Consider the following 17,839-nt stretch of genomic DNA (forward strand, 5'->3'; position numbering starts at 1 on the left):
TATTTGAATTTTAATTACAGCACGAAAATAAATATTTCTAAGCTATATAAGCTTAATTAAAAAAATTAAATAATTATCAAATAAATTAAAATTCGTACTTTTAAAATACTTCTAAAATTTGAGAGACGTCTAAAACACATGTTCTATTGGTTTGTGAGTTAATTTGTAATTTTCTGAATTTTAATCGTGATTAAAAATAATTAAAGGCTAAAATAAATAAATATCTTAATAAAACCAAATTATAAACATGCAAAAATAAAGTTATCATATTTGGAAAGTTAATACATACTTGTCTGTGTTAAATCTAATAATTAAAGCTTATGTAATTTTTTCTTCGAGCCAGTAATTTATTTCTACGTTTTTAATCAAAATTTATCACTTGTTTATCCAAATTATTTATTAGATATAGAAAAAAAATATATTTTTTTCAAATACAATAAATAGGGTAAAAATTATAACTTCATGCTGATATAAAACTTAAATTTACTGCAATAAACTGTAGATTTGGTCTCTGTAAAAAAAAATAGTCTATATTACTTTAAATGTTAAAATTATTCTCCATGATTTATTAAAATTCACATAAATAGTATTAAGAATCTTTTATCGAACCATAAAAGCTATTTATTGAATAAGAGAATAAAAGAAACCTTTAACTTCTCCCGGCGGGTTCTACCTCGTTCGGGTTAAGAGAATAGAAGAAACCTCTAACTTCTTCAAGCAGACTCTACCTGGCTCGGGAGACATTACTTAGTTCGACGAGCTTTGCTCTTACAATTAAATCGTTGCGATCGTGGATTAATGAAAAAGAGGATCGAAATATGGTGTAGATAAACTCTAGTAAAAGAAAATTAAAAGTAATTTATTATTTAAGAAAGAAAATAAAAGGGAATATTTGGGATATCTAATTATTTTCCGACAGAACGGCGTGCTTTAGTATCGGCGAATTGGCAAGGAACAGCCGAGCCGTCGCATTCAACAACTTGATGATTGACACGCCATAAAGCATTTCCAAACCTTGCCCATCTCGACACGTGTCCCTTCATTCAGCATCATTCGCGGGCCCCACTCCCTCCAACTGGCCAATTTAAAAAAGAAAAAAAAAAAAAAACACCCCCTGCAACTTGCCTCACGTGGGCCCCTGTTTCCCGGGCTCTCCTCGCCGATTCTACGCTCCATTACTCGTTGACTTGTGGGGTATCTCATTTGACCGTGTTTCGGAGTTAAAAACGTTATCCACGTTGTCTACGGGAGAGACGCAGAGAGATTGCCGAGGAGAAACCAAACACCGTTTCGATTCCCAAATCCATAAGCCCACGTGTCGAATAGCCAAGACTTTTTAATTTGACCAATACGTGGCAAATTAAGATTAGCCGTTACCTTTCCGACACGTGTCTCAAACGGAAATTTATTTTGATAGGCACGCCAAAAGACACAAAAGCGGCGGGTTTTTAAAAAAAGAGGAATTTTCTTTTGTGTCAGATCTCGCCACGTGTCGAATTACCACAACTGAGGATGCCACTTGTCTCCTGCAGGCATTTTTCTACCCTGGAGGGTATTTTCGGTATTTCATAATTATTTTTCCGCTCTCTTTCTTAATTGTTTTTTCCTTCTTCCTTCTTCCTTCTTCTTTCTCTGTTCAACTTTGTCGGAGTTCTTTTACAATACTGTTCATTTGATTTTTTCCCCAATTTTTTCTTTGAGGAACAATTTCTTGGAGATTGAAAAGCGTTTACTTCTTTCCCTTGTTTTTAATCTTTAATTTACGTGGGAATGTGATCTGAGATTATATTTTGATGTGTTCTATGTGTTCTTGAGTTTTTTTGTTGACCCATTTGTTTTTTGTTCATCATCTTGCTCTGTTCTTGATGGGTTTTGCTGGAGGAGATCGTGATGGGTCATAAACATTTTGATTTCCTCTGTTTTGAAGTGAAAAATGGGCGAAGCAAACGAAGCAGGAAGTAGAGGATTGGAGAGGGTTCCTCTGCAAATCGAGAAGTACCCAACAGATCTATTGCAGAGATTTTTGTGTAGCGATTCACGTGAGGCTAAACTTGGGGGTTTTAATGAAGAAGATGAAGAAGAAGCAGGGGAGATTGAGCTCAATCTTGGGCTTTCACTTGGGGGTCGATTTGGGGTTGATAAAAATTCCAAGCTTATTCGGTCGTCGTCGGTTGTCGGGACGATACCGCTTTTGAGAGACGACGAGGGCTCTGTTCCGGCGGCGGTGTCTTACCCGGCGCTGATTCGGACGGCGTCTCTTCCGCCGGAGACGGAGGAGGAGTGGAGGAAGAGGAAGGCGTTGCAGACATTGAGGCGAATGGAGGCGAAGAGGAGGCGGTTTGAGAAACAGAGGAGTAAGGATGGTATTGGGATTGAAGAAGAGAGGCGAGGAATTGATGGTCTTACTGTATTGAATTTGCGAGAGAAAAGGCCTTGTGCTGGTGTGTCGACGGTGGTGCCACCGTTTGGGTTGCCTACATGGGCTGCAGCCGCCCGTCATGTTGGCGGAACTCTGGGTGGTGGTGGTGGCGGTGGCGGTGGCTTACCGGTTGTCCGACAGCCCGCGTCTCAGTGTTCCGCTGAATCGCAGGGCGGAAGCTCGTCGGGAATGTCTGAATTGGACAGCAAACACATCCAAGGTAGCTCATTCTTCACCTTCTAATGTCATATGGTATTAACATAATTTTATGAGAGCGTATAGCCATAGTTCATGATAGCTTGCAATTAGTAATCTGAAAAGTACTCTTAGATCATAGTCATACACAAAACAAAGCACATTCTGTGATATAAACTGGCAAATACCATGGCTGATTGAAGCTATCATTTCATCTTGGATCGCACAGTCTATGAGATTGCGAGCGGAAACGTCGAACGAAACACTGTTAGATTTCTGAACATCCCTTTAATCAGTGATTGTTATCAGCATTACGTTTAATCGAAATGCTCTTTGTACGCCCGAGTTCATGTATGGTGTATTGGAACTGTCTGGAAATTGTTCCGTCAGTTTTTGCTGTTCGTTTTCTCCTGTAATGGCCCAGGTCCACCGCTAATAGATATTGTCTTCTTTGGGCTTTCCCTTTCGGGCTTCTCCTCAAGATTTCTAAAACGCATCTGCTAGGGAGAGGTTTCCACACCTTATAAAGGGTGTTGCGTTCACCTCCCCAACCGACATGGGATATCACAAACCATCCGTTGATTCCTTAAGCTAGAGCTTCTTGTTTCGTTCTTCTACCCCATTTCGACGGTCGGTTTTCAACCGAGATGAAAATGAAGGGATAAGAAGTCTCATTAGAGAGCTATTTGCATAATTTGTTCATCATCTTGCAGGAACAAGCAATTACGGTGAAGCGAGAAGCTCGTCACAAGAACAAGGCAATCCAGAGGCTGCAGGTTCCGTAGGATCGAATAAGGCGTGTGAGAACCCATCGGGCAGTTCGAAAGCGGAAACAAGAAACCCGAGCGAGAACCGGGGAAGAGAAACGGGAACGACGTCGATGGAAGACATGCCATGTGTGTTCACAATAGGGGATGGGCCTGGTGGGAGAAGGGTGGAAGGGATACTTTACAAGTATGGGAAAGGGGAGGAAGTGAGGATAATGTGTGTATGCCATGGGAAGTTTCTGTCACCGGCGGAGTTTGTGAAGCATGCTGGTGGGAAGAATGTGGCTCATCCGCTAAGACACATAGTTGTCAATCCCAATTCTGGCCCTTCTTTGTGAACCCCATCAAATAGGAAACTTGGAGATATCCTTTGTTTTTAAGGTTCTTACCTTGTAGAGTGAGTTATGTCTTGAAAGAGATTTTTAAAACGGAGATTTTTATTGATCGTATTTTCACGAGTTACGTTGATCGTCAAACCATGGAATTCTTGTCAACATAATTGTCGATTTTTTTATAGGTTGTCGATAAGAGCATTGCTCGTGGAGGGAGACGAGTCACTTTGTAACTTAGTGATTTTCAAAGAAGAAGATACAACATTAATATTCTATCTCGTTACCTCTCGTTGTTGCTCTTTTCTTCCCCCTTTTTATTAGGTCTAAAAGCTTCTCGAAACATTGTGGGAGAGTTTTCAGTCTTTCGATAGGTCGATGTAGAATCAACAAGTGTCAAATGATGGAATTCTTGTCAACATAGTAGTCAATCTTTTCATAGGTTGTTGATAAGAGCATAGCTCGTGGAGGGAGACGGGTCATTTTGTAACTTGGTGATTTAGCAAAAAGAAGATACGATATCAATATTTTATCCCATTCCCTCTTGTCGTTACTTTTTTCTCCCCCTTTTTGCTCGGGTCCAAAAGCTTCTCGAAACATTATGGGAGAGTTTTGAGTCTCTCGATAGGTTGATTAGAATCAACAGGTGAATGCTTTACCAACCTCGTGTACAACTCTCTGAACGTGTATTGATTTTCACTTAAACCATGCACAAAATACCATATTGAATTGAGAAAACCTACCAATTTGATACTACTAATCGAACAACGCCTATCTAGAATGCAAATCCTACATTAAACGTAGGGTTTCAAACTTGTAACGAAATCGAATCGAATAGACATACTAATAGGTTGATTGGTAAGAGAACAGATATGAAGTAGAAGAGGCTAAGACTTAATGTTATTGCCTACCAAATAGTGATTAAATAACTAAAGCTGCAAAGTATGATATTGTCTGAACCCTTGAGGATTCAGTTTGCAGGAGGGTAACATGTTACATTTATGACTCACTCTCTTTCTAAACACCTATGTCAAGGGAAGATTCAACGACAGTGTCTTTTCAACAACAACGACAAATATGATAAGAAGGATAATAATGACAGCAACCATGAAAATGACAACATCGACGAAAATGACAACATCGACGAAAATGACAACAACGACGAAAACGACAACTAAAGCAGCTGCATGAGAAACTAGAACATGAACAACAGTTCCATCCGCTGCAAGAACGTGACCAAAAACTCCATTGGCAACAAGAAGAACATGAACAGCAATCCCGTTTGCAACAAGAAGAACATGAACAGCAATCCCATTTGCGACATGAACATGAAGGGCAACCCCATTTGCAACAGGAGCATGAAGAGCAGCCCCATTTGCAACAAGAAGATGAAGAGCAACCCCATTTGCAACAAGAAGATGAAGAGCAACCCCATTTGCAACAAGAAGATGAAGAGAAGCCCCATTTGCAACAAGAAGATGAAGAGCAACCCCATTTGCAACAAGAAGATGAAGAGCAACCCCATTTGCAACAAGAAGATGAACAGCAACTCCATTTGCGACAAGAACATGAACAGAAACTCCATTTGCGACAAGAACATGAACAGAAACTCAATTTGCAACAAGAACATGAACAGAAAGTCCATTTGCAGATAGAAGAACATGAACAGCAACTCGGCCATTTGCAAATAGAAGAATATGAACAGCAACTCCATTTGCAACAAGAAGAACATGAACAGCAGGGAAGTCGAGACTTTGCTGTTGATTTTAAAGAGACAGCAGTGCTTTGAGTATTTTGATGTTTCTTTTTAGCATCCACAGCCACAGATCCACCCTGCACCTCCTCATCGGCCAAACTGCAGATATTGGATAATGGTTAATTCGATGCTTATACATACTTTCTTTTGACCATAGTAACGAAGTTGCCAGATAATTGTGATCTGACAAAGAAACATCGACCTCATAGAATTGGTAAAGATATACAAAATGCTCTATACGAAATTCACGAAGAGAAAGTTAAGGATGTGAAAGAAAAGGTACTTATTAGACGCATTTTACATTGTTAATATGGTGAGATCCCACACCAGTTGGGGAGGACAACGAAACACCCTTTATAAGGGTGTGGAAAAACTTTGAGAGGAAGTTCGAAAGTGAAAGCCCAAAGAGGACAATATTTGCTAGTGGTAGGCTTAAGTCGTTACATCAATAACATGGAGGGGAGGGATTTGGTTGAGGGTATAATGATTCAATCAATTATGCTAACATGATGTTGGCAACAAATATAACAACGAAAACCATAAGAATGATGTTTAGCAAATAGAGAGAGCAAAGACTTACATGGGGAAAGCGAAGGAATTTGAGCTGCTTTGGCTTCCACCGGAGCGGCAAGATTTGCTAGAGGAATTCCATGATACCGCAGGAGTAGGCTCGCTTCTTACACTAAGATCTTCGGCAACCGAAGACCCTTTGTCCTTAATGTCATATTCTGTGGTATCTGCCATTGTAGACTCCTCTTCGAGTTCAACACTCGCCACTTCAGTTTCTCTCGATGTGGTAACTACAGGTGGTGGTTTAAACACAAACAACTCGCCGGATTTTGTTAACTCGCTAGACTTCTGCGAATCACTCAACATCAACATATGATCTCTAGAGAAACTATTGTTTCCGACATTAATGCTAAACAAGGACTCATTTGAACCAATACTCCATTCCAATTGGCTGATTGATCTACTTGTTTGGAAAACTGCAGATGGGATTCTAAATGGATCATATGGTTCATTTCCTCCCACACGATCCATCGTCTGAAGAGGAGGGGATTGAGTTGGAGACAGAACATCTCCACCGGACTTAGGGGTAAAATCAAAAACTTGGGATGGAGAAGCGGGACCTTGAGAACCGCAACTCTCCTCTGATTTGGAAGAATATACGCTGGAAACATCGCTCTCATCATCCTTAAATTCAACCGGGTAGAGACCACGATCGGGATTTCCCAAACAAATCGTGCCTGCTTCAGATCGTTTAACATTTGCGTCAATTTGAACGATACTTGGCAATTCCAACAAATTTAAAGGCGATGAGAACCCTTCCCTGGAAGTACCTTCAGGACGAACACTACCACTAAAATCTACCCGTCGCTGTTGTTCTGCTGTTGAACGCGAACTTCTTTCACTTCTACCCGTCGCTGCCATACGTTCTTTAAACGCCTACTTTTCTGGCCTTCTTCAATACTTTCTAGTTACTTCAATCTTTCTTCTCCTACTTCCACAAATATAACCTCAATCAGTCTCTAACTGTGAGTTTCTTTGGCTTCCAAGAACTATTTCCACGAATCATGCAGCTTTTGCTCCTTTTAACAATTTAATAACTATATAATTCGAGAATATTGATCTTTCAATATGCTGTTCTTCATTATAATTTTAAGAAAACAACAGAATATACGCTGAATCAATCCATTAACCAGCTACCACAAACGTCAGGGGCGAGGAAATATAGCCAATTTCAGCAATATACACTGAAGAGTTAATGATGAAACTCACTCAGATCGGAAAATGCATGAAACGACCCTCGCATTCCGATTAACTCCGAGACCTAACCACTACCACTGAATCTCGCCGGAAGCGGCAGTGGCGATATGCGTCTCCAGTATCTCAACGCAGGGCAAAATCCTCGAAGTTCATGGATATTAAGCCTGAGTTCAATGAAAAATCAACTTCAATAACCAGTCGAACAAAGCTCGAGGGAAAAGCAGAAGAACACAGCGAAAGATTGGTACCGTAAATACGTGAAAATCAGATCTCAAAAATGCAGAAATCGCATTCCAACTTTTGTTTTCATTCATTCGAAGAAGAAAATGAAAAGGAAACAAGGAAGAACATCAAAAACATATTGGAAAAAACAAAGAACCAGAGATTAGGGTTTGGGAGAGGGGGAAGAACGCCAAAGATGGAAGGCGCTGCGATAGTCTCGCGGCATTCAGTTTGCATTAGCAACGAACAACAGCTGCGTTTCGCGCCTAACATTAACAGCTTCCATCGGCTGGGCCCACTAACGATGAGTTGTACGATTGTACGGACCCTTGTTCACTCTAGCTGGAATGCCACGTCATTATGTTTCATTCCACAAAGTCAACTCTTATTGTTTCTATTTTTCTATTGTTCAAAATCAAACAGATCGGTCAACTCCCATGGGTAAATTAGGTCAAAACTCCCAGGGGTAAATTAGGTCAAAATCCCCGTAAGCCAACGGTAATTGACATATATTTTATTAATATAAATATATAAAATAAATTAGACCTAATCATTTGAGAAAACGTTTTTGGTCGATGCAGACACATTGAGACTAATGCAAACTAAAGATAATCTCCTTTCTGGTAAGTGGGGACCATCAAATAATTTCTCGAGTCCATAATTCTCTCGAGGATGTAGGCCAAACTCTCATCTCCACATTTATTAATCACGTGACCTAATCATTTGAGAAAACATTTTTGTTCGACGCAGGACACATTGAGACTAATGCAAACTACAGATAATCTCTTTTCCGGCAAGTGGGGACCATCAAATACTTTTTCGAGTCAATAATTTTCTTGAAGATGTAGGTCAAACTCTCGTCCCACATTTATTATACAGTGTATATATATATATATTATAATGCAATAACATGTGGGATAAGAAAATTCCAACATTTGATAATTTTTATGTATAATATATGTTTTAATAAGTTAAGCTACGTTTAATTATAATATTATTTATAGCAAAAATATTTATCATATTTGCAAATCTACCCCTACAAATTTGGATTTTTCAATTTTTTAAAACAAATCATATTTTTTTTAATTTTTTTTTTTAATGATTATTATTATTCCAATTTGCCCTCCTCATTTTTAGACCTCAAATAGATATTTGATTTACTACTAAAATACATCTTAAATGAATTTCGATGTACTAATGATGTATTTGATTTATTTTTTTAAGGGTATTATGAAATGATGAAATATATTGGTACAAGAGCATAACTACGAGATAGATGTGAATATATTCCCGATCAAGAGGTTCCGGTCCCCATATCTTGACATGGTGCACTCAAGAGAGGATGGACTATTACTAAAGCCAAGCATGATTCTGTGAGATCTCACGTCGGTTAAAGATGAGAACTAAACATTCCTTACAAGGGTGTGAAAATTTCTCTCTAGGAGACGTATATTAAAACCGTGGGCTGACGTGTGATACGTAACGGGTCAAAGCGAACAATATCTGCTGGCGGTGAGCTTAAATTGCTACAGATCCATAACCCTTTTGAAACTCGAGCATTTATCGACCATCTTAATATACCAATAAGATTAAGTTCAACAAGCTACCTGAGTTGAAAGTAACATGGAAAATCTAATCACTGCTGACCCATTCATGTTTCAGCTATTCGTTCAATCTGCATCATGATATCGCCTTCTCACATGCAGAGTATCAGTTATGGCTCAGTTGAGATGGATTGATATCAACCAAAAATTTGAACCATGTCCCCGAGTCTTTCGACTCTCGAAAAGTCGCAGGTTTTCGTGTCAACGTTCCTCGAATAACCGTACTTTTACAATGGAATTCACTCTGCAGATATTGTTTTCCTCTGATATAAAAGAAGCTTCAATGCTCAATGATCGAAATCCCGACAGAGCATCAATGGAAAATAGCCTATCAAGAACTTTCGTGACGTTTATCGCAGGTTTAGTTTCCCGAATTCGAGCGGAACCCGAAGCTCGTGGCTGGAAACTTTAGAAATAAGGCATTCAGATCAGATAAGTTTCAAATCTCAAGCATTCAAACCAACCCAGTTCTTGAAATCAATAAGTGATTGCATTTTCCTGTGGTTCCTCCTCCTCAATTTTGCCACTTTGAGTTTCTTATGAGTCTCCATGAATGCTTGCTTATATTTCCACTTATCGACGAAGGTCTTCGAATCCTTAGTTTTTTCGACAACTTGCATCACGGCGTCGAAGAAACCTCCCTTGACCAGAGCATACAAGAACGCGTCAACCAAGTTGCTATCGAGTTTGAAACCTCTCTCCCCATTTGCAGTAATCTTCCACTTAAGTTCGTTCCACAGCATCAAAACACAGAAATATCTCTCTCCCGACACATAGCCATTAATTAGAGACAAGAACGTTTGTTCGTTCGGTTCAAACTGCAGAAACTTCATTCTTCGAAACGTTCTTCTCGCATCCTCGAGCCTTCCAGCTTTGCAAAAGGCATGTATAATAGAGTTCCAATCATGAGTTCCAACTTCAACGAGAGGATCCTCGACAACTTCGTCTAAGAAGGCAGCCATCAACTCAGGCCTATGGCTCTCCATTAAGCCAGTCATAATAGTTAGATAGCTAGCGTTCGTGTTGGATTTTCTCGTTTCCCTCATTTTCCTGAACAAAGCGAAAGCCGACTGAAAATCTTGATTCGACATCGATGCTTCTATAAGAGCATCAAAAGTTTCTGCAACCAACTGTAGCCCGGAACTGCTAACATCCATGATTAATTGGGTGGCTTCAGCTGTTCGACGCTCCTTCTGGTACGCCTTCAGGATCGGCATATAGACTCCAAGGCCTACAGAAACTCCCTGGGAATTGATTTCTTTCAGAATGGCATGCACATTATCTAACCATCCAATATTAACACAAGCATTAATGATACCGAATCCGATCGATCCATCGACGTCCGTTAAAGACTCTAAATTCTGAGCATCAACAATCAATGAAGATAATTCCTTCAGATTTCCACTCTGAACAAAAGCCTTAACCACTTCCAAATACGTTTTTTCCTCAAATCTTACATGTTCTCCACATTCATCTTTCAAACCATCCAACATAGTCTTCGAAACAGCAGCTAAGTCGCCTGAATTAACGTATCCACTTACCAAATTATTAAAGAACAGACTCTTAGATGCAAAACCAAAACTTCCCATCAAACGTTTTAACTCAATTATCTTCTGTTCAAGCCCCTTCAATGCATACAAATGAGCAAGAGCACCAAAAGTCACTTCATCAGGCCGAAGATTCAAAAGCGACATCGTTTCAACGACGTGCTCGGCATCCGTTACAGATTCAAGCTCATGGCAACAGCCCTCAAGTGCTGCATTACACGCATTGAGATCTGGTTTCATAGAATCTAACCTCTCGTTTAAAACAATCCTACAAATCTCTTCAAACACTCTTAAAAAGGGAATCAAACTACCACTCTGCCTGCAAATACTAACAAGTTCATTGCCCCAGAATTCAAAAGGCACAAAACATCGATTCCTCAACATGCATTTAATCAAAGAAACAGCAGGGGCAGCAGTGTTGGCACATTTCATAGAAGCTAATAGGGTTTTGACAGATCCAAAATCCAATAATTCGGGTTTCTTTTCAATAACAAACACCGCAGATGCAAAGGCTCTTTTCAGATTATGAACGCCCCCGATTGAGGATAAGTGGGCAATAAGTGAATTAGTGAGAGACTTACATGGGAAAACGGAGCTTTTCGTGAGCAGTTTGAAGGATTTCCATGCCTCGTCAGTGTCGCTGGTGAGAAGGGACTTGTGGAGCGTCGTTTCTACGGCGGCGACACGGTCTGTAGTCAAAATTTGAGGAGTTTGATTCTGACGGAGGTCGGTGGATTCTTGAGATGGCGAAAATGGTGCTCGCTTTGGGGCGAAGAGGGAGGGTTGGAGGAAGGAGTAGAGCGATGAGACTTCTGGTGTAGAAGAAAACAACCTGCGAGGAATCGAACACACAGCTCTTTTCCACATTCTTCAATCGATCGCTGCTTTAATTTTGCTACAGCCGATTGAATCGTGTCTGCGAAATGTTTTTGAACCTGAAAGTATGAATCATCTCTAAGAAAGCCCTTGCTTTTCAAATCATAGGTTTTTTTTTCTTTTTTTTCTTTTTTTTTATAATTAAATTAATAAAAATATATTTAAATTTTTTAAAAATCTTTAAATAGTATTAATGAAAATTTTGATAGTCGAAAGATATTCTTAAAATAAAATAAAAAAGTGGTATTAGGAAATTTTTGAAAATTTAAATGTATATTTTTAGAGGATTTTAAAAGTTAAAAAGATATTTGTCAAATAAATATTTGATACCACTTATCACATTCGTACTCTTAAATTAGCAGATTGTGCTACACTTGTTCTAACCCAACGAACAAGTGAGTTATGAGATATTCGAATTTTACAGACAACGAGATAGTGCTACACTTGTTCTAACCCAACGAATAAGTCAGTTATGAGATATTCGGATATTACAAACAATAAGATAGTGATTGTGCTACACTTGTTCTAACCCAACTAACAAATCAGTTATGAGTACAACATCGGCGTATGCTAAAAAAAAAATATTTTAAAAAACACAAGTAAGGAAATGGGTTGAAAATAATTTGAATGAAAACAATGTTATAAGCTAAAAGCTAGTAGACAACAACACACTTTAATACCATATAACCCACGTAGATAATTCAAAATTAAGAATATTATTGAAGCTTTGGAAATAATTTTTAAACACAAAATCAAAGGCATCACACCAATTTAATCATATCATAGAAACGTCAAAATTGTATCATAAATACAAATGTTTTAACACTTCTATGATACTCAGAAAACCAATTCCTTTTCTAATGCACTGTGTATACATAAAACTTCCACAACAGCATTACATTATTTACATTTGGAACAACTGTGATTACCTTCTACAACTGATTCAAACCACATCTTTGCTGTCACGATGCTCAGCCTCGAGTTCATTTCGTTTTGGTTTAATATGGTATCGAAAGCAATAGCTGTTTTTTCAGTTTGTCGGTCCCTAATTATAAGGGCTCGTTTGCCAGCCATGGACTGAGTTAAAAAAATGTACTTTTTCACTGTTCTATAGATTTTGCAACTTTACTTTCCTTTCGATGTCCCGCCGAAGCCATTAGTACCACAACAGCCACTGCAAACATAACCAACATGCTCACGAGCAAAGAATATGTTTTCTTCGATGATCTACGATATTCTCCAAATAGAAGGATTGCCCAAAACGTGCTCACGAGTGGGAGTGCCTGCAATGACCATTTGAGATTGAAAGGACAAGGACAATGATCAGATATTGATCACTAAAACTCACCAACAAAATTTATACGATATTTATCCAATGTCATCTAAGGGTCATTATCTATTAAGAACCACAACTCTCTACAATAGTATGATATTGTCCACTTTTATGGTATGATATTGTCCACTTTGAACATAAATCCTCGTGGCTTTGCTTTTGGTTTTCCCAAAAGGCCTCGTACCAATGTAGATATATTCTTTACTTAAAAAACCCATGATCATCCCCTTAATTAGCTAATTTGGGACTTCCTACCCTCAAACAAAGTACATTATAGAGCCTCCCTTGAGGCCTATCTAACCCTCGAACAACCTCCCTTTAATCGAGACTCGACTCTTTTCTCTGGAGCCCTCGAACAAAGTACACCCTTTGTTTGACACTTGAGTCACTTTTGACTACACGTTTGAGATTAGCAACTTCTTTGTTCGACACTTGAGGATTCTATTGACATGGTTAAGTGAAGGGCATGACTCTGATACCATGTTAGGAACCACAACTCTCCACAATGGTATGATATTGTCTACTTTGAGCATAAGCGCTCATGGTTTTGCTTTTGGTTTTCCCAAAAGGTCTTGTACCAATGGAGATGTATTTCTTACTTATAAACCTAGCTAACGTGGAACTTTCTCCCAACAATCCTCGACAATATTAGCATTGGATCTATTCATATAAATAATAGAACCGATAATGATGTTATCAAGATATTGCAATTACGGAGGGGGGAAAACCTGACCTGCACAGCATCTGCTGCTGCATAACCAGCAGCTTGACCTCCCATGAACTGAAGACCATTGCCAAACCCACACAAGAATCCAGCCAACAAGGCCCATCCTCTACCATTCCAGTCATTCAGATACGCCTTGAATGTTGTTTTGGGTAAGTTAAGTATAGGTTGGTAAAGGAAGATAATGTTAAGAGTGACACCCAACACAAAACACGAGACCGAGAAGTAGAAAAATGCGGTGTAGACAGCCAAGTGGGGGACGCCTTCCTTAAGAGTGTGCCATTGATCGTTTGTGGCCAAATTGAATGCCGGTGAGAAGAGAGAAAAGCAAGCACCAGCAAAGAAAGTTAAGGACAGTCCAATCAATGTGCTCTTCCCAAACACCTGCAAAAGAGCCATTCTAGCCACTGAATGCATACAGAACAGAAGAGGAAGAGAAGCAATGGCCTAACAAGCCTATATTATTTGCAATGGTATCACCCACCTTAATGGATCTTCTATTCTCAAGTTCAACCAAATAGTTTGCACTCCCAGCTTTTGCCTTTCGTGAAAGATAATCGGAACTTTCCAAGTCTGTTAATTCAACTATACATGTCAGAATTCAGAACAAAAAACAGTGGCAGATCATAGCTACAGAAGATTTACCCTTGCCTGAAAATGAAGGGACATCAGTTGTCCTGCAAAATTTAGTCGATCAACATTATGTACAAAAGAACAAAACTCGAACAGAATCCACAATTCATAGCCAAAATACAGAAACACGTTCAAATTTGGATTTGATAGCCAGCCAGGCAAACAGTGTAATATGAATAAGATCATAAGATCAAAACAATGAAAGATCTTCCAAGTTCATAAACACCAGTAGAGAGTGCAAAAAAAACCATACTTCAACCCTTTTACTGCATCCGCTGGCAAACTTTGCAGTTTTGCTTTGTTATCAGCTGCGTTGGATGAGTGAACAGCAGAGCCAAGACATACCGCAATCAAAAAGCAAGCAACACCGGGGAAAAGTACCTCAGCTCTATTAATTTTGTCATCAAGAAAGTAGTTCACGGTTGAACCTTTTAAGAAAATATTCAAGCCCCAGAAGGGGTGTCCCATCAGATTTCAGATATATGTATTTAAGAGTTTTGGTTCACCTGAAAGATATGCAAAGACAAATAGATTAAGAAATCAAGTGGAGTAAAGATACAGACCTATAACAACTGTTATACTTGCAGTGATCACTTCTGTAACTGATAAACCAACAAAAGCAAAAGCATACTGAGTAGAGAGATTCCCCAGACTCAGCACTATACCACCCGCCATTGCAAACATGACAGAAGCCCAATTATCCTGCACACAACATCAATCAACAATAACCAAGAAAGCATTCCTAAAAAGTGTTATAAAAGTGAAACAAGGTCGATTTGGAATCACTTTCAAATGCTAAAAAATACATTTTCAACACTTGAAAAGTCGTTACGAGCAGGTTCGAAAAACATTATCTACAAATACTTTTGGAAGAAACACTAATCAACTTTTTTTCTACAACTATTTTTGAGTATTTTCAAGTATTCTAGGGTTTCAAAATCATTTTTTCGTGAGATCCCACGTTAGTTGGAGAGGGGAACGAAGCCTTATAAGGGTGTGGAAACCTCTCTCTAGTGGGTACGTTTTAAAACATTGAGGAAAAGCCCGGAAGGGAAAGCCCAAAGAGGATATTTGCTAGCGGTGGGCTTGGGTTGTTACAAATGGTATCAAAGCTAGACACCGGGGGTGGATTGGGAGATCCCACATCGGTTGGAGAGGGGAACAAAGCATTCCTTATATGAGTGTAGAAACCTCTCCCTAGCAGACGAGTTTTAAAACCATGAAGCTGACGGCGGCACGTAACGGGCTAAAGCGGACAATATCTGCTAGCGATGGGTTTGGGCTGTTACATTCTTTATTATCTAACCAAACACTACAAAATTTTAAGTAGTACTTTTAACTCGTTGATAGTATCACCACTCCAAGAGTCATATCAAACTTACCCCTCTGATCACCACAGGATCTCGAGGCCAGTTGTTAATTACTAACAGATGATAAAATTAGTGCCAAAAGATGCCTAGTGATATGGCTGTTGATTTGCCAAACATCTTAGATATGGAACTGAACAAATGAAGATGAATGAAACAACACAAGTAAATAAACGAAAGCAACCTGATAAAGTTGTTGCCTAAAGTTCGGATGATCATATGAGCTCTCTCCAATCTCACCAAGAGTTAAAGCAATGATCAAAGCAGCTAAAAAATTCGTAATGGAGTAATCGAGGTAAGTATGCTGAGGAAGACGCCCCCGTCGTTCCAGGAGAGTCAAGAGCGCTGGCCATGTTCCCAAAAAGAAAAGCGCAAACAGCATACATGCTATAGCGCCTTCTTTGCTCTCCACCATATACATTTTCAACCTCCAAGAATACGAAAAATCCACCCTAGAAATAAAAACAAACTGCACAGACATCTCACCGAGTTAAATCGGAGTCCGAAAACCAAATAAACTCATATAAGCAAGATCGAATCAATAATATGAGATCGATCGTCGAAGCAATTCCATGCTTAAGGTCAAATTTCAAAGAACAGAGAAACGGATAACGAATGAACCAATCGATCGAAGAAAACTGAATCAAATCACTAATACATTTCTAAATTTGGGGGAAATGGATTAAAAGAAGCCACAGAGTCGTTACAGATCCATTGCTTCACTGTAAATGAAAGCTCGTAGACGTGGCTAGAAATTAGAATCTGAAAGGATGATTCTACTGAATGCGATTACTTTACCTGATGTGATGAACGATGATGACGAAACTCTGCAACTCTCGTCCAATCAAACTTTCAAAATTCCACACGAAATCGAAAGATTCCTTCCCCGTTTTAAATTGAAGCTTCTCATTTCAACTGTGCTGAATTTATGCTAGTTTTTCTGCTGAGTTGCACTGAGATTCCAGCCCAAACTAATCGATGGTAAATTCTATAATTAGTTGAGGACAACGAATGTTTTAATTTGATTGATTCTTAGAAAATTTCAATCAAAATTTCTGTTTTTTTTTCTTTTTCTTGGACGCACCGCTAACAGTGCAACTGTTCCAACATATTGGTATGTTTTATTTACCGATGGAAAAGGTGTAGTTTATATTTTAATATAATAACCATTAATTAAATAAGGACATTTTTTTTTCATTTAATATAATAAATGTTATATTTTTTTTAAAGCTACTATATTAATAAAAATATCATTAATTTTAATAATATTATTGAATTTCTAAAAAGAAATATCCAAAAATACCTTTAATTTTCAAGAGTTTTATTAATATTCTTAATTTAAAAAAAAAATTCAAAAGTTCACTTAAATTTTTTAAAAAACATCGAAAATAGCTTTAAATTTAAAAAAAAAACTTTTATTATTAAACACGTTTTAAAAATACTCGTACACTCTAAAAAATAATATTAAAAAGTTTGAAAATAATCTATGAGATATTGACCGTCCATATATTAAAAATAAATTTTAAATTTTTTTTTTATAAAAATAAAATATATTAATGCTAATTTTAAAATTTCAGGATTATTTTTTAAACGTGCTCCTAATGGTAATAGTATTTTTGGAATTTTGTAAAAAATTTGAAGGGTATTCACACTTTGAAAATTTAATGATATCGAAACACGGTTAAAAGTTATAACTATATTTTTAAAATAAAATATTAACCGTCGATATTTTTTTTTAGATTTTTTAATTTAAAGTATTATTAAAACTAATAAAAATTAGATTTTTTTAATTAATTTATCTTATATTTTTCGAGAGAAAAAATCAATTTATACTCTACAATAGTTAACAGCTAATATAAGTGATTTTTTTTTAATGTTTTTAGTATTTCTCTATTTTTCTATACTTTTATAAAGAAATAATCGAGCAATAATTTGTTGGATACTTTATTTGGATTTTAAAATATAATAAGTTTTTTTTTTTTTTTTGAATTTTTTGAATTGATTTTAAAAAATAATTATTAAATCATTAATCAATGGAGTGTCAAAATTAATTGGAATTGATATCGTCATTTACTGATTTTTGCCCACAAACAATTAATATGCCTTTTTTTTCTTTAATTTTAGTGATATTTTGGGTTTTAATTATTTGTATTGTAATTTTGGTTAAATATAATTAAGATAGGATAAATTTTGACAGACAAAATTATTGAACATACCTCAATAATAATTAATATATACCATAATATATATATATATATATATATATATATATATATATATATATATATATATATATATAT

The 17,839-nt window shown here is 37.5% G+C and overlaps 3 protein-coding genes across 6 annotated transcripts; 1 reads left to right on the forward strand and 2 right to left on the reverse strand.

Annotated features, from left to right (window-relative positions):
• The first annotated feature begins 1,616 nt into the window (after positions 1 to 1,616).
• LOC111450062 (ninja-family protein AFP1) lies at positions 1,617 to 3,991 on the forward strand. Its single transcript, XM_023090209.1, has 2 exons — positions 1,617 to 2,639; positions 3,328 to 3,991. The coding sequence occupies exons 1-2, from the start codon at positions 1,934 to 1,936 to the stop codon at positions 3,717 to 3,719; spliced, it is 1,098 nt and encodes a 365-aa protein (XP_022945977.1). The 5' UTR covers positions 1,617 to 1,933; the 3' UTR covers positions 3,720 to 3,991.
• A 4,948-nt stretch (positions 3,992 to 8,939) lies between these two features.
• On the reverse strand, positions 8,940 to 11,531 carry LOC111450038 (pentatricopeptide repeat-containing protein At1g69290). Its single transcript, XM_023090179.1, has one exon. It carries the CDS (start codon positions 11,471 to 11,473, stop codon positions 9,506 to 9,508), a length of 1,968 nt encoding a protein of 655 aa, XP_022945947.1. The 5' UTR covers positions 11,474 to 11,531; the 3' UTR covers positions 8,940 to 9,505.
• Positions 11,532 to 12,236: 705 nt separating this feature from the next.
• LOC111449445 (ureide permease 1-like) lies at positions 12,237 to 16,547 on the reverse strand. Of its 4 annotated transcripts, none has more exons than XM_023089338.1 (8): positions 16,338 to 16,547; positions 15,724 to 15,991; positions 14,736 to 14,874; positions 14,426 to 14,600; positions 14,185 to 14,216; positions 14,024 to 14,112; positions 13,549 to 13,923; positions 12,237 to 12,765 (listed from the first exon to the last, which is right to left on the reverse strand). In XM_023089338.1, the coding sequence occupies exons 2-8, from the start codon at positions 15,958 to 15,960 to the stop codon at positions 12,583 to 12,585; spliced, it is 1,230 nt and encodes a 409-aa protein (XP_022945106.1). In that variant the 5' UTR covers positions 15,961 to 15,991; positions 16,338 to 16,547; the 3' UTR covers positions 12,237 to 12,582. The 4 variants fall into 4 exon arrangements, with proteins under 4 accessions (XP_022945106.1, XP_022945105.1, XP_022945104.1 ...); XM_023089337.1 differs by having other exon boundaries at positions 15,724 to 16,008; XM_023089336.1 differs by lacking the exon at positions 16,338 to 16,547 and having other exon boundaries at positions 14,191 to 14,216; positions 15,724 to 16,306.
• Between the last annotated feature and the right edge of the window lie 1,292 nt (positions 16,548 to 17,839).

The sequence above is a fragment of the Cucurbita moschata genome, unplaced genomic scaffold, assembly GCF_002738365.1.
Source record: "Cucurbita moschata cultivar Rifu unplaced genomic scaffold, Cmos_1.0 Cmo_Scf00011, whole genome shotgun sequence".
NCBI lineage: Eukaryota > Viridiplantae > Streptophyta > Magnoliopsida > Cucurbitales > Cucurbitaceae > Cucurbita > Cucurbita moschata.